The sequence below is a fragment of the Phocoena sinus genome, chromosome 12 (assembly GCF_008692025.1).
Source record: "Phocoena sinus isolate mPhoSin1 chromosome 12, mPhoSin1.pri, whole genome shotgun sequence".
In the NCBI taxonomy this organism is placed as follows: domain Eukaryota; kingdom Metazoa; phylum Chordata; class Mammalia; order Artiodactyla; family Phocoenidae; genus Phocoena; species Phocoena sinus.
Genome location: NC_045774.1, coordinates 67,523,862 through 67,538,721, shown reverse-complemented (window position 1 = coordinate 67,538,721; position 14,860 = coordinate 67,523,862). Strand labels below are relative to the sequence as shown.

Sequence of the window (14,860 nt, the reverse complement as noted above, 5' to 3'; positions counted from 1 at the left end):
AGTAAGAAAAACAACTCAAGATTATTTCCCTTAAAAACCATTTCTTTATAATCACAGGATGTGCTGCTACCTCTTGCTCCTTTGGCTCAAGCTCAGTATCTCTTCTCTAAAGCAGCAGCGATCAGACTCTGACCCGCTCCAGAGGTTGAGAGCCCAGTGGAAGAGGTAAGACCAAAACGATGGGAACATTAATTTGATGGTGGCTGAGCTGGATGGGTCAGTGGAGCACTTCAAGTTTTAAAGGCATCCACCATAGAGCAGTCTAACAAATGCCTATTGTGAATAGCAAGGTACACGTGGGGGCCCATATCCCAAAGTCCAGCAAGACTACACAATCCAGAGCTACACAGCTGAAAGGGAAAAAGGAAGACGAGCTAATGAGTGCCAACAGAGGGCAAGCCATGTCTGCTACGAAGGGAACCTACCACTCTACTCTAGAACTGTGTTCCCAAAGACCAAAATTCCATCATAATTGGAAAGCCATAATTAGGTCCAGCCACAACCTGACTACTACAGAAGTTTTCTCTATTGTTTGATTTCTGCTCAACCATTTAGCCCGTTACCTTTAGTGTACATAAGGTAATTATAAGTATACATAGGATTATAATTATGTAAACATAAGGTTTAGCACAAAAGCATGATGCGTATTTTTTTCTAAACCAAATGGGTAACAGTATGTTTTGATCAATATCAGATAAAGATTGAGAAATTCTGAATACCTCATTTGATTAGATGGCTCAGATGGCTACTCCTTTTATCATTATGATTTTGTTTTGTAACTTTGTATTTAAGGCTTTATAACTTCATCATTAAGGTTTTCTATTTTCTGAAGAAACTGATCCTGTACTGTTTCCCCTTCATCTCAAAATAGATCACAGTTTGTTAACAGTACTAGTACATCACAGAAAGTCATAAGGGAAAGGGACCCCAGAAGAATGAATTTAATTCCCATATTTTTCAAACAAAGTCAGCAAGTGTGAATGATGGGCCCCAAATCAACAAGCCAGTTTGTGGCCAAGTTGGAACCGGAGCCCAGTCTTCCAACTCCTGTGTTCTTCCCACTACATTGTGTGTCATCATCCTCCTTCAGAAACTGAAGAATAAATGCATAATTTCAAAAAAAGCAGCAGAATTTGCATCTGGATACCCTGAGTCTTCTTTAGAAAAAACTGTTATAAGTGGGAGCTGTAACAGATCTTTTTCCCATGAACTCAATAGACAAGTTTCCCAGAGTGCTGAGAGCTAGAAATCAAGTCAGGTGCAGTACCTGTTACATTTGGTTGTAATATTTTGATGACATTACTGACCCCAGATGAGAGAGAATTTGAGTAAAAATTCCTAAGAGATGCAGCACTGGCTTCCAAATGAATCTGTACTGACTCTGTGGAGGAAGGAGAAGCAAATGTTAGCATCTAAAGCAGTGCCGTCCATTTGAACTTTCTGTTCTACAGCTGCTGTCACAGTAGCCATGTCACATTTTAGTGGCTACCTCTGGCTAGTAGCTATCACATAGGACACCGCAGATACGAATATTTATACAATTCTCCTCTACACGTTTAGACATCACATGTACCACACAACAATATACACATACGCTGGCTTATCTACAAGTTCTCGTGCAGCAGAGACTCATGTAAACTCAATTACTTTAGTCAACAAGCTCTACCAACAAATTCCACGTCCTGTACTTTACAATCTGTACAATGTTGTTAACTGTTGCTTTTTCCTCCCTTGGAATGAAAAAAGTACAAAGAAATCAAGCACAACCACTTAGAGCACTGGAACGAAAATAAAATTAGAATCTTATGTACTTTTATGGGAAGTAAATTTAACAAAAGCAACCCTTTCCCAGATAGAACGCGTGTGCAGCAAAGTACAGCAAAAAAAGCAGGATGTTCAAAAACTTAAAAGTAACATAATATAGTATATTTTCCTTCTGGATTTGATAGAAAACTGGATGGATCCTGAAATGCTAAGGATTACGTGGAGAAAAAAAAATTGATCTCAGGGAACATCTAAGGGCAGATGTGTTCCTTAATATTTTAACAGCTATATAAGCAGTAATGCTAAGTCATAAACATCCTGCTACGAGCTTCCCCAGATGTAATTTTAACAGTGTAGTCGGAGAGTAAAACAACTGCTGAGTTACTAAAGCCGGGTAAGTGTACTTAAATTCCCTCATTACACAAATTAAGTTTCTCTACTCACCAAGCCCCTGTGGCACATTCTTGGCTAAATGATAAAGCCATTTAACTCTGAGCATCCAGTCTTGATTGGTTGCTCTTTCTATGAGCAATATGACAGCCACAGCCAGAGCATCTGGTTCATCGATCCAGTAAGTATCCATTTCAACTGAATTGAATTTTAAGCTCTCCGGGTGGGAGGACTGCATAATTTTTTCTAAGTCTGGCAAAGTAAGAGGCTGAATCCTGAAATTCATTGCAATAGGCTAAGTTAGTACTAGGGTTAAATTTTCATACTTCAAAGAACCAAGACAATACTTTACAATGAATGTATCAAAGAGGTTAACAGGGAAAACATGAGTCCCTCCAAAGGGGGACAATTAAAACATGTACCTATAATAAATAATAAATAGGGAGCAGTATCACAACAAACAATGGAACTGTGTGGAAAATGGCCACATAACATTCTGGTCAAATATGTTGGGTCATGACCATTACCATCAAAAAAAGAGAGAGGGAGAAAGAAAGAGAGAGAGGGAGGAAGGAAGGAAAGAGGAAGAAAGGAAGGGAGGGAGGGAGGGAGGAAAAGTCAAGATGCCAAAGAGATACAGACGCTCAAGGCTCCACTAACCTTGCCCAGTTGCTCGTTTTCATGCTCAGCCTGTTGAGACAATATACTAAGATCTGTCCATCGCCTCGAACTTTAGAGAGATGAGAATCTTCCGTAGCAGAGAGAGCCGAGGGCAGAGAATCTGGCCACAGCCCCATGGCAAGAATGGAGTTGCCCCAGGTTTCACGTGCTTGCAGAGAACAAACGTGTTTCGCCACTAAAGCCTGCACAAGCTGGTAGGAGATAAAAACACATGGTGTACAGGCACCGAGACACAAGTGCTCTTACCAAAAACTAGCAGGGCAACAGTAGTTTTCTAGACCCCTTGTGATCCTCTCACAACACTCAGACACATTCCTCAATATACAACATTCAAGCTCAATTTCACTTTTTCTGCTGAGAGGCAAGTTTCAAGGAATATTTACATTTACGCTATCTTCCAGAAAAGTGCCTGGATACCAGATCTCTGCTACAGCATAACTGCAGAGGGCTCTCTTAGGTCATTAAAGTTGCCACCAATAAAGTTTCCTCCTATTACCTGTAATGTCATAACGTAGAAAGCTGTGTGAAACACTTCACAGTACCTTCTGGTCTGCTGGTGAAGCCTGGGAGCGGACATATGCGTCCCAGCATGCTTCAGAAAAGGCTCTGTCTAAGCTCAGCCCTCGCTGTAGGTATTGCACAATGAGTAAGGCTGTGTGAATGAGTGTTGACAACGAGGACGCTGGAGAACCTACAAAGAAGAAATAGTGCCATCCATGAGCAATAGATTCTGAAAAATCTCCAGTGAAAATGGACAAATTTCACTTTCACATCAAACTTCCACTCAAATCCACCCAGATATTTATTTTAGAAAGCCTTCCAAGTGGACTATAGGGGCTCACTAGCACACAATGAACTTGTGGGAACATTCACATTCCTTGCCTCCTATTCCGCCCTCCTCCCCTCCTTCTCTGTCAGCAGTACCTTTTGGGGAAGTGACTAGATGACTCATTTACTAATGTGATAAAGCCTGGCCACACAGACCCTTGGATCTAAAGCTGACACACACTGAAGGGGGCAAAATGAGCATGGTGCCAAAAAGAACCATGGGCTTTGAAATCCAACAGATCTGCTTTCAAATCCCAGCTGTCATTATTAACTGTTTGGATTTGACAAGTTAATCTGCCTCTCTGAGCCTTATCTGTAAAATGGAAATATACCTTGCAGAACTACTGTGAGGACTAAATAAGCAGCCAACATTGCACCTAACACAGAGTAGTTACTTAATAAGTAACATTTCATTATTTTTCATTATTGCTATTATTATTGCTCTTTCTTGTATATTTGGACATTTAGAAGAAGTAACACCTATCTGTTTTAAACAACTCAAAGCTCCCTCTTTATTCAACCTTCAAGAGATTCAATGATGACCATGAAGATTTGCAGGACAAACTTCATCTCAGTGCGAAAAGCAGTACAGGTATTCCCTCTGAGTGTGGGTCTCTGACTGCATGCATCAGAATTCCCCAGGAAGCTTCTTTAACATGCTGATCCCTGTGCCTCACTCAGACCTGCTGAACCCAATCTCTTGCGGAAGAAGGGTACCAAGCACATCTACATTATTAACAGGCTTTCCTGGTAATTTCTATTTCCATGTACACTAAATGTAAGAACTCCTGAACTAGCAGTCAAATGGAATAACATGAATTTCCAGAGGAAGAAACCCCTGCAGAGGCCTAGAAGTCAAGCACCTTACCTACAACAGCACTTCGGGTCTCTGAGTGCAAAGCCAGAAGGATGTCACACACACTGCCCCCCACCAACCCAAGGCTGTGCAGTAGGACTTTCAGATCCAGGTCATCTGGGATGCTCCCATCCCCTTCTCCTGAAATGTAGATTTCAAGTCCACGATTCCTCATAGCTCGGGATATTTCTCCATGCACAGGATCCATTGAGAGAAAAAGTCTAGTAGTATAGCAATTCAAAGGAAAAAAAAATCAAAATCTCAGTGCAACTGACAGTGCAGCTCAGCAACAACTGGTGAGGGCAAATCATATGTGGCTCATCTTCAGGGAGCTCATCTAAAGTGACACTGCTAATTCAACGTACAGATGCTGTTTACATCTGCATTCTACCCTCTAGTTCCAAAATGCATCAATACAGCAAATCAGTTTCTCTAAACCTATTTTCCTAAGGAACTAAGTATTGTATATCCAGTGCACCTTTAGTACTGAGGACTGTAAAATTCTCACTTTCAGATATTCCCCACATCAGGCAGTGCTAATTCATCAATTATTCTAACTCACCTACAGAGAAAAGAAAAAGGAGTAGCTTATTCTCCAGAAACACTTAGCTTCGTAACGTTCAACGTCCCTCAACTTCTGCATCTAGCTATCTGACAGCTCACACTTACCTCCAAAGCTAAACAGCTGACTGCAGCTAACCCTCCCCACACCAAACCTGCTCCTTTGCCAGTCTCCCCTTTCTCAATGAATGGCACCCCTTTACCCAATTACTCAAGCCAAAACCTTAGATGCCATCTTTGCTTCCTCCTTTTCTTAACCCACAAGCCCACGAGCAAGTCCCACTGATCAGACAGCCCTAGTCTAAGCTATCGTCTCTCACCTGAACTGCAAAAGGCTTGTAACTGGTCTCCCTGCTTCCAGCCTTCACCACCAACCCAAGGCAGGGACCTCATCTTTCTTATTTACTGCTGTGCCCCCCAAAGCACACCAGCACCTGGCAAATGGCAGAGCCTCAGTAAGTATTTGTTAAATCAATGAATGTATGAACATGCTCATGACTGAGTGTACAAATACGATACGTAAGGTGGCCCTAATGAATGGTCACCTCTGACATCAAGGCTGTCAGCTTCTGAGGCACAAACTTAAGAGGCATAAATACCTGAAATTGGGATTTGGTGTTATGGTGGGAGTGGATCCATCGATGATTCCTCTCTCACTAACAGTGAGGACACCTCCGGGTTCCAGCAAAGCATTCAAACGATCCAGCACCGACGGGCTGCATAGAGAGAATCCAAATGGGGGACAGGCTGGTGTGCCACACTGACTGCTGCCCTGGCTCAGGCCTCTCACTGCGCCTGACCCATGTCTTCCCTTCAGCAAAGATCACGTCCCCGTAGAGAACTGTGATTCTTCCAAGATCTCTTTTCCTATCAATGCCCGTTTTCACTCCCCAAGGCACACAGCCCAGTGATTCATACACAGTAAATATACAAAATGTTTGTTGAATGAATCAAGGAAAATGATAGAAAGTTCCCTGAACTAATAAAACTGTCTTCTCTTTCCCCTTCCCTCTCCCCCACTTCCCGATATTATCAAATTCATTTAAAGGTAACTGGATTGTAATTTGAAACATTCTGAAAATGCTCCGGGTAGAAAAGCCCATCACCTGACCTGCATTATGCTCACTGTACAGGCAGAATAGCCTTACACTTGCCCTTTTCCTTGCTTTAGAATCAAGTGGTATACACTGAATGCCTGTGTCAGACCCTCCATTTCAAAAATCTGTACTTAAGAATGACCCTAACAGGGAACTCCCTGGCAGTCCAGTGGTTAGGACTCAGCGTTTTCACTGCCGTGGGCTGGGGTTCAATCCCTGGCAGGAAACTAAAATACCACAAACTGCGTGGCGCGGCAAAAAAAAAAAAAAAAGAAAGAAAAGAAAAAAAAACCCTAACAAAAGGAAGCTTTCTGATGTTAACTACAAAGGTGTGACTCAAAGGATGTTAGTTGGAGAAGTAATCCAATTTTGTTAGCCTTCGGTTCAGCTCAAAACTATCTGCTAGAACTAAAATATCGTAGCTAATAACCAACTACCATTGTTCACCACTGGGAGAAGTCTTTAGAGTATAGCTGAGGATGTGTTTCTAGCTAAGAAAACAGTGGATTAAAAATGCCAGAGCTGGAATTCCCTGGTGGCGCAGTGGTTTAGAATTCACCTGCTAATGCAGGGGACACGGATTCAAGCCCTGGTCCAGGAAGATCCCACATGCCGCGGAGCAACTAAGCCCGTGCGCCACAACTACTGAGCTTGAGCTCTAGAGGCTGCAAGCCACAACTACTGAGCCCGTGTTCCGCAACAAGAGAAGCCACTGCAATGAGAAGCCTGCGCACCGCAACACCTGCGCACACCAATGAAGAGAGAGAGAGAGAGAGAGAGAGAGGGAGGGAGGGAGGGAGGGAGGGAGGGAGGGAGAGAGGGAGGGAGGGAGGGAGAGAGGGAGGGAGGGAGGGAGGGAGGGAGGGAGGGAGGGAGGGAGGGAGGAAAAACAAAACCAGAGCTTCCACCTGGGTTTCTACTTTGACAAGCATATCTCAAATTTCAATCAGACCCACTCATGATTGAATAGAAGGTCCTTACTTGCAGAAGTTAACATTGTCCATCAAAAGCCAATCTCCAGACTTCAGGGCCCGAACCAACATGCTGTCAACCCATTCGAACGTGCCACAGCTTCGGCCACTGGCTGACTGCATAAGCTTCACACCAAAGCTTCGGAACTCTTCCACGAGTTTGGCAAACTCTGAAACGTCACAGTCACAGTATTTAATTTCAAACCAGGGCAATCAAAAACAAACAAATAGGGCTTCCCTGGTGGAGCAGTGGTTGAGTCCGCCTGCCGATGCAGGGGACACGGGTTCGTGCCCTGGTCCGGGAAGATCCCACATGCCGCGGAGCGGCTGGGCCCGTGAGCCATGGCCGCTGAGCCTGCGCTCTGCAACAGGAGAGGCCACAGCAGTGAGAGGCCTGCGTACCGCAAACAACAACAACAACAAAAAACAAACAAATAAAAAACTCAGAGTTTATTAAAAGAAGCCTGGAAACTTCTGGTCCAGTTCTTTAAAGTTTCGTAATAGGGTAAACAAAAAGATTTTCATTTTTGTTTGAACAAAACAAGTAAGAAAATTAGGTTTGGGGATAGAAAATACTTAATGGCTTTCTGAATGAATGGCTAGATAAAGTTGACTCAAGGGTGATGGAGAAGGGAAATTATCTTTATGTGTTTTAATTTTTCAAATGCGAAAGGATAATGTCTTCCACCTATTACTGCATTTATACTATAGTAAAGTGCTGTTAAGTCGGCACAATGCAATCAGTGTCATTAAACAGGGCATCCTTTGTAATGACTGTATCATATACAGTAACAACCAGTACTTATTTGCTTCATAGCTTAGATAGTCCTTTCCCAGAATTTTTTCAATTGATCTTTCTTATTAGAAATTGTTTCCTTATATAAGACAGATAACCAACAAGGACCTACTGTATAGCATAGGGAACTCTACTCAATATTCTGTGATAACCTATATGAGAAAAGAATCTAAAAAAGAATGAATATATGTACATATATAACTGAATCACTTTGCTGTACAGCTGAAACACCACATTGTAAATCAACTATACTCCTATAAAATAAATTAATTTTTTTTTAAAAAGAAAGAGAAGAAATTGTTTCCTGACCCTTTTTCATATCATAAGGTAATACATGTTGGATTTCTGCTTCTAGCCATGAAGGAATAGTAAGGTTGAGACTTAACCTCCCAGTGTTTAACGATTAGAAAACTGGTAAAATACATGAAACAACTGCTTTCCGACGTTGGAAAACAGTACAGGACCGTGACACCCGAAGGAAGGAGGTCCTATAATGGCCAGCTTTCTGCCTGGAAGCAACCTCTAGACTGCAAAGCGGGGAGGGGAAACTCAAACAGATTCCAAGGCCTCAATGATCTGAGGTCACAGACTTGAATACAGGGAGACTAGAGCAACTAAAATGAGGGGCAGGGTGCTCAAAAGGCAAGAGTTACTCAAAGGGATGGCTCCAGAAATCCAGATGAGGGCTCCTGGAGTCTTTGGCTCAATAATAATCTACACGTGCATGTGAAGGCTGAAACTCCACAAGCATGAGCAAAAACTTCCAAGGAAAGGACAGTTATCGGGGAGCTGTGAGCTGAACAATTCTCAGAGTTCACACGGGGCTGAACAACACTCCAGTTCCCACCAGTCAAAGCAAAGAGACTCCACAGAACACACAGGACCTTCAGTAGAGATGCCATAGGGCCATGCCTCAAGAGTGGGGCTAATTTAACCCTACAGTTAAGGTTACTCCGGACTTGACCTTAAACAGCTTAAGTGCAAGCTTGAAAAGATAAAAATGATCCATAAGGAACTCAACTGCCTTATTCCCCCCAAAGAAAACCTCAAAAAAACAAAATGCAGCACTTAGCAACTTAAATTCAAAATGCCCAGAATCTAATAAAAATTCCTAGATATATTTTCTTGCTTTAAGTCCCTAAGGGCTGCATTCTGATGTTAATAGAGCTATTATATATATGCTCAATATGTACAAAGATTTAAGATAAAATATGAAACTAGAATAGATTTTAAAAGTCATACATGTTCATCATAGGGACATTAAAAGATATAAAGTTAAGAAGAAAAGACATTTTTAACCAAAAGTAAAATAGTAGCAGACAAACTGTTTTAGATCCAGCCTCTTCCACTCTATCAATATCTCTAAGAAATGAATCACTCAATATGAAAGTCAATCCTAAATAAAAAGCAGTATTGGGATTTCCCTGGCAGTCCAGTGGTTAAGAATCTGCCTTCCAATGCGAGGGATGCGGGTTCAACCCATGGTAGGGGAACTAAGATCCCACATGCTGCAGGGTAACTAGGCCCGTGCACCACAGCTACCGAGCCAGAGTGCTCTAGAGCCTGTGCACCACAACGAAGAGCCCGCGCCACAACAAAAGATCCCACATGCCACAACTAAGACCTGATGCAGCAAAATAAATATATAAATTTTAAAAAGCGCAGTATTGAGAATGGGCTGTGAGAACTTCCCTAGATATTTACATTTTAACAGACTTATGAAAGAAATCCATACACACCAGATTCCAGGCTTTGAAGTCAGAGAGGACTGGAGCCCAAACCTAGTCTAACCACTTGGTAGCAAGAAGGCATTGGGCAGGTTATTTTACCTCTGTGAGCATCCATTTCCTCATGTATAAAATGGGGTTCATTTTTCCTTGTAATATGGTGTTGTTGTGAGGGTTAAAAGTAAACATATTTAACATAGTGTCTACCACTCAGTAGGAATTCAAACCTCAATGGTGAGTTTTACAATACCTATCTTTTAAAAATATATAAAGTGATGTAAGACTTCATTAACATACTATTAATTTGAATGAATGAGTAAAGAATTTCAAATTCAAATGGTGAGCTTGAATTGGAAAATGACAGATCAAAACAACATTGAAATCACTGTCTTAACTAAGAAAGTAAACTATCTGACCCACAGCTATGGATACAATGTTGACACAGTGGGAAGAGGGGAGTCTCATTTCTTCACCCCTAAGGACTCAACTATTCCCAAGGAATAACTGAGGAATAAACAGTTAAGAGCAGGTTTTGGAAAGGAAGACAACCTTAGTGACAGGCCTTAACCTTTAATCAATTCTCCCTAAAGGCATGCTCATAACCACCCAAAAAGCTGCACTACAAGATGAGAGTTGTATATTTCCAGGTTAACTGAGGAATTTCCTCCACCTTCTATACAAAATAGATTCCTAGCTATCAATTTAGACTTCCGTTCTTCAGTTTGAAATACTCGATTTCTTGAGAAGTTATTAACAGGTTTAAAAAACAAGCCAACAAAAAATAAAACCAAATTTACATACAAGTCACTGTGGTTGATTACACACAGAATAAATCAAACTCAGTAACCAATTTCTTTCCTGCTTTCCCTGTTTAGGATCACCAATTCTAAATACTTTACATCAGCTTCATTTCATTTCCTAGGACAAAGATTTCCAAATTTTGATTGTTAATAATCATTAAATTCATTAAAAAAGATTATGGGCATTGCATTTACAAATATATTACCTGTGGGTGGACACTAATGGTAAGTGTCTGATACACACACCCAAACACACATACCTGCCTTGGAGTATGAGTTGATTTTATTGTTGAGTCTCTGCATAAGCAGTAACACTGCTTCCAGCTTGCTGACGATCTCCATCGTGACACCTTTACCACCTTCTCCAAGACACTTGGGTTTATACGTCAGAAGGAAATGACTCCAGGCTCGCAGCACTACTTCTGCATCATCAGCACTGACGAGGAGGCTGTCTCTTACCAGGGTCCTGACAGTGCCCTCCACTTTCTCAAGGAGCTGCCTCCACGGCCGGATGAGATCAACCTGCAATTTCCAGAGCACGTGAACCCAGCACAGCCCACGGCCAGGATCAAAGAACACTGCTACTGTAGTTACCACCAACACAGAAGACCGCCAGCCAGACCACACGGTTTACTGTGTTCTGCCTGAAAATGCAGAGGCAGATCAGTTACCTGCTCAAATCCACCCAGAAGCTCCGAAGTGTCCATTGCACTGTTCATGGCCATGATCTTTAAAGTGTGACCAGTAAGGTGTGCCAGGAGCTGAACCAAGCTGGTCTTGCCCACTGAGGCTGGCCCCACAAGGATGACCATCCAGCTCATTTGTACACACTTCATAACTGACTCCAGACACTGTAAAGACTGGTGCAGAAGCAACAGGGGCCGGCGAGTCGGGAGAGGAACGTAGCTGCCACGGGAAAGCACTGAGTAGCCCAGCTGAAAAAGACATGCCGGTGAGTTTTCACAAGTGTGCCTGCGAGTGGGAGCAGAAGCCATAGAAAACTGAAAGAGGATTATCCTCCTCTCCTCACCTGAACATCACAGGGAGTGATGTGAAACAGTCTGGTTCCCAGGTACGGGTTAGAATTTGAATTAAACACATCCTTGAATACAGCAATGACCTAAAGGAAGAAGATGATACAATCAAAACACAAATCACTCCACCAAATTCTGAGCCAAACCTTCTAGAATGAATACTAGTAAACATGAACACAATAGGAGAATGACAATATTCTGAGTCCTTATCTTTTTGAATTTTCTTATAAAAAGGATAGATTGCATTTAATTCTTCAGAATGAAAGTAAACTGAAGCTTAAGAAAAGAGTAATCACATAATCTCAAATTATTTTGAGATTCCAGTGAGAATATACCATAAATTAAAGCCATAGAAACTATGGTAAATCTTAAGATGAAAAATGAATTTGCTTTCGTCATTCAAGATACCACCTAAAGAAGGTAGAAGAGAAGAGAAACATGAAGTTTATGAAGAACAATGCTGTTTCCTGAGTACCTACCATGTGCCAAACATTATATTGGGTGCTTTAATAGATTATTTCTGATCCTAATACCCTTGCAAAATAGGTATTTCCATTTCCGTTTTATAGATATGGATTAGGGGATTCATGAGTTACATGATTTGCCCACGGTTGGTAACTGATTTCAAATCTAAGCCTGTCTGACTCCAAAATCACTGTTATCCTTCTAAATATTTATGTAGAGAGGACAAGCAAAGTAATTTCTCTGACTGATTATTTACAGTCACTTATCCCTTCCTTAGCAGCAATACTGTTAAAAACTTCCTGTTAACTGTACTTCATTTTTGCACTTTTTTTTTTTTTAATCTAAGAGGAGCTGGGCAGGGGAAAAGATAAGGGTGTGTAAAAAACACTAATTTAGCCCATAGCAGCCACAAAGATTCCAGCCACCCAAAATATTTACAACAAGTTGTGCGTTTCTAACAAAGCAGCAATATTCATACTCATCAATGTATACTGAAGTCAGAAAATAAAAACAACGAAGATAAAATCATAATGAGTATCAAACACTGAGTAAAAGCCTGAAAGCAGCACAGAAGAAAATGCTCCCACCACCTACTCCTTGGTCCAGGCGATTTCTGACCTTATATCCCACCCTACAGCAGATCATCTCCTCTCCCTGATATTATACCAGAGTTAAAATTACAAATACTTCTATAGCCCCTCTTCTTCTATTATTACTTTACTTAGCTTTCCCCCCCCCATCAGAAAACATTTGGTCAACTACAGCAAATGAACTGGAGGAGTGATGGAAACCTTCCACACCCTACAGTGACTCATCATCTGACCAACATCAATTACCCAACACTGGCCAGTCCTGCCACAGTTAATATACTGTAACCAGTAAGTGGATGAAGAAATTAAAATACTAGCTGATGATATGTGAATTAAAATTTGTGGAAAAAAAAAAAAACTAACTGAACATCTTGTCCTAATATACTGAAAGCCATTTGCATGTAATAAATGAGTTGTTAACACTGGGCTAGACTCTGGATGCCACATAAAAGGGGATCTGTGCTCTTAGTAGCCGAATGAAAGTGTGTAAAAGTCACTTGTGCCACGGGCAGCCACATCTTCAGGTCAGTAAGGAGGTTACTGTTTCTAACTCACATGAATCTGTAAGTTACTTTGTTTGTAAACAACTGTGATACAGTAGAAGGAATAGCAGGCAAAGTGGAAAGGTCTGTGCTAGAGAGCTGGCTCTGCCACTTGCTGCACTGAGATTCCATGACTCTGAGCCTTGGATCTTCATCTGTAAGAGGTCATGACAGCACCTCCCACCTGCAACTGTTGTGAATTTTCCATGAACTGGACTTGAAATACCACAAAGCAACACACACATTATTGGTTTACTAAATTGGAAATTCTGGTGTTGTTTTCTACTTACAAAGGGATATTTTTACTTCCATTTAGATACAGAATTTCCTCTCTCTTTTCATCTATTTATCTTTTCTAGATAAAATACTTTGCAATTTGACATTTATTTAAAAGTAAAAAGCCCTCCTCTTCTACTGGTTATCACCTGTCTCCTCCTGCTTCTCACTTTTGTGCCTGGAAAGGTGATAAAGACCAAGCCTTTATTAATGGAGGGCAATACTGTTAAAGAAGGTCTGCAATCATGGGGCTTTAGATGGACAAGCGAACTGTGTCCTCCAAAGCAAACTACACTATCAGACTCTGAGACAGGTGAATGCTTAGTTTCTTCTCGTAACTTCTAAATTTCCAAGCAGCTTTACTGGGTTTGGTATTGTTAACGAGTACACACCCCTTCTGTCCCTCAGGAAGAAATCAACTTACAGATGGAAAGAAATGCAAAGAGCAAGTATGAAACTCACCTTCTCTTTATCTTCCTTGGTTCTCATTCTTTCACCATAGACCAAAAACACATGCTGACCAGGATCGTAACACCCAGGGGACTGGTCAACTAGCATCAACTGACACCAGCGGAAAAGGTCCCGGAGGTTGAATTCCCAGGGTCCTCCTATTTGTCCCCATTTCTTCTCGACAGTCACTTCGTGATCAATCTAAAAAGAAAATACCCTTACTGGGAAAGCATGTAGCACTGCTAGGCACTGCATTAAGTACTATCAGTGTACCGTGAATGCATACATAATCCAAAACAGAGACTAAGAGGCTTGATTCAGATGTCTCCTTCTCCCAATCCAGACTTCTCAATGCCAGGAATACCCTGTAAGCATTGACAATGATACATGCAACAGAACTGAGTTACTGTAACCCTCAAATGAGTAGCTTGCCTTCCACTAGAAACTTTTAGAAGTCTATGTGATTTATCTTAGTTACGGAGACTGGTAATTTAGTGTTCCATGTTGAGAAAGTGAGAAAATCAGAAAAACAAAGAACAAATAATACACGTAGGTACTTACTTGGTTGTTGAAAGCAACCATTTTTTTAACAATACTTTTGTCAATGGCTGGAAACAGAGTACTGGCAATGAACTCCATGTCTATTACTGTAAGGGGATCCACAAAGACCTAGAAAATCCAAAAATAACACGAAAAAATGACATCGTTTCTCTTTACCAAACACCAGAAATGACTACTGTGACTTACGTAAAATTTTTATTTAACACCAAAGTAGTAATACCTCAGTAATATATATATTTCAGTTATAGAAATTTCTTTTCTTGCATTTTTAGGATACGGAATTATATAAAATCTTTGAAATATAGAGCAAAAGAGGGTTTTCTTGTTAGCTTCATTCTAGTTAATTAGAGAAAGACATGCAAGTAATTTTTTTAAGTATATTTGTAATTTTAACTTCCTATATATTATGTAAAATGCTCTAAAAAATCCAGATGGTAGGTATATGAGCATTCATTTTAAAATTTGATCAAC

The 14,860-nt window shown here is 41.0% G+C and overlaps 1 protein-coding gene across 3 annotated transcripts in view; it reads right to left on the bottom strand.

The window, feature by feature from the left end:
• MDN1 (midasin AAA ATPase 1) overlaps positions 1-14,860 on the bottom strand; it is a 153,021-nt gene that overhangs the window by 61,520 nt on the left and 76,641 nt on the right. For all 3 annotated transcript variants that reach the window (XM_032650959.1, XM_032650961.1, XM_032650960.1), the window contains exons 39-50: positions 14,390-14,497; positions 13,841-14,029; positions 11,502-11,591; positions 11,143-11,406; positions 10,732-10,993; positions 7,159-7,318; positions 5,680-5,796; positions 4,532-4,740; positions 3,378-3,526; positions 2,815-3,026; positions 2,209-2,429; positions 1,268-1,381 (exon numbers count right to left, since the gene is read on the bottom strand). In XM_032650959.1, coding sequence (XP_032506850.1) covers positions 1,268-1,381; positions 2,209-2,429; positions 2,815-3,026; positions 3,378-3,526; positions 4,532-4,740; positions 5,680-5,796; positions 7,159-7,318; positions 10,732-10,993; positions 11,143-11,406; positions 11,502-11,591; positions 13,841-14,029; positions 14,390-14,497 — 2,095 coding nt within the window. The remainder of the gene's footprint in view (positions 1-1,267; positions 1,382-2,208; positions 2,430-2,814; positions 3,027-3,377; positions 3,527-4,531; positions 4,741-5,679; positions 5,797-7,158; positions 7,319-10,731; positions 10,994-11,142; positions 11,407-11,501; positions 11,592-13,840; positions 14,030-14,389; positions 14,498-14,860) is intronic.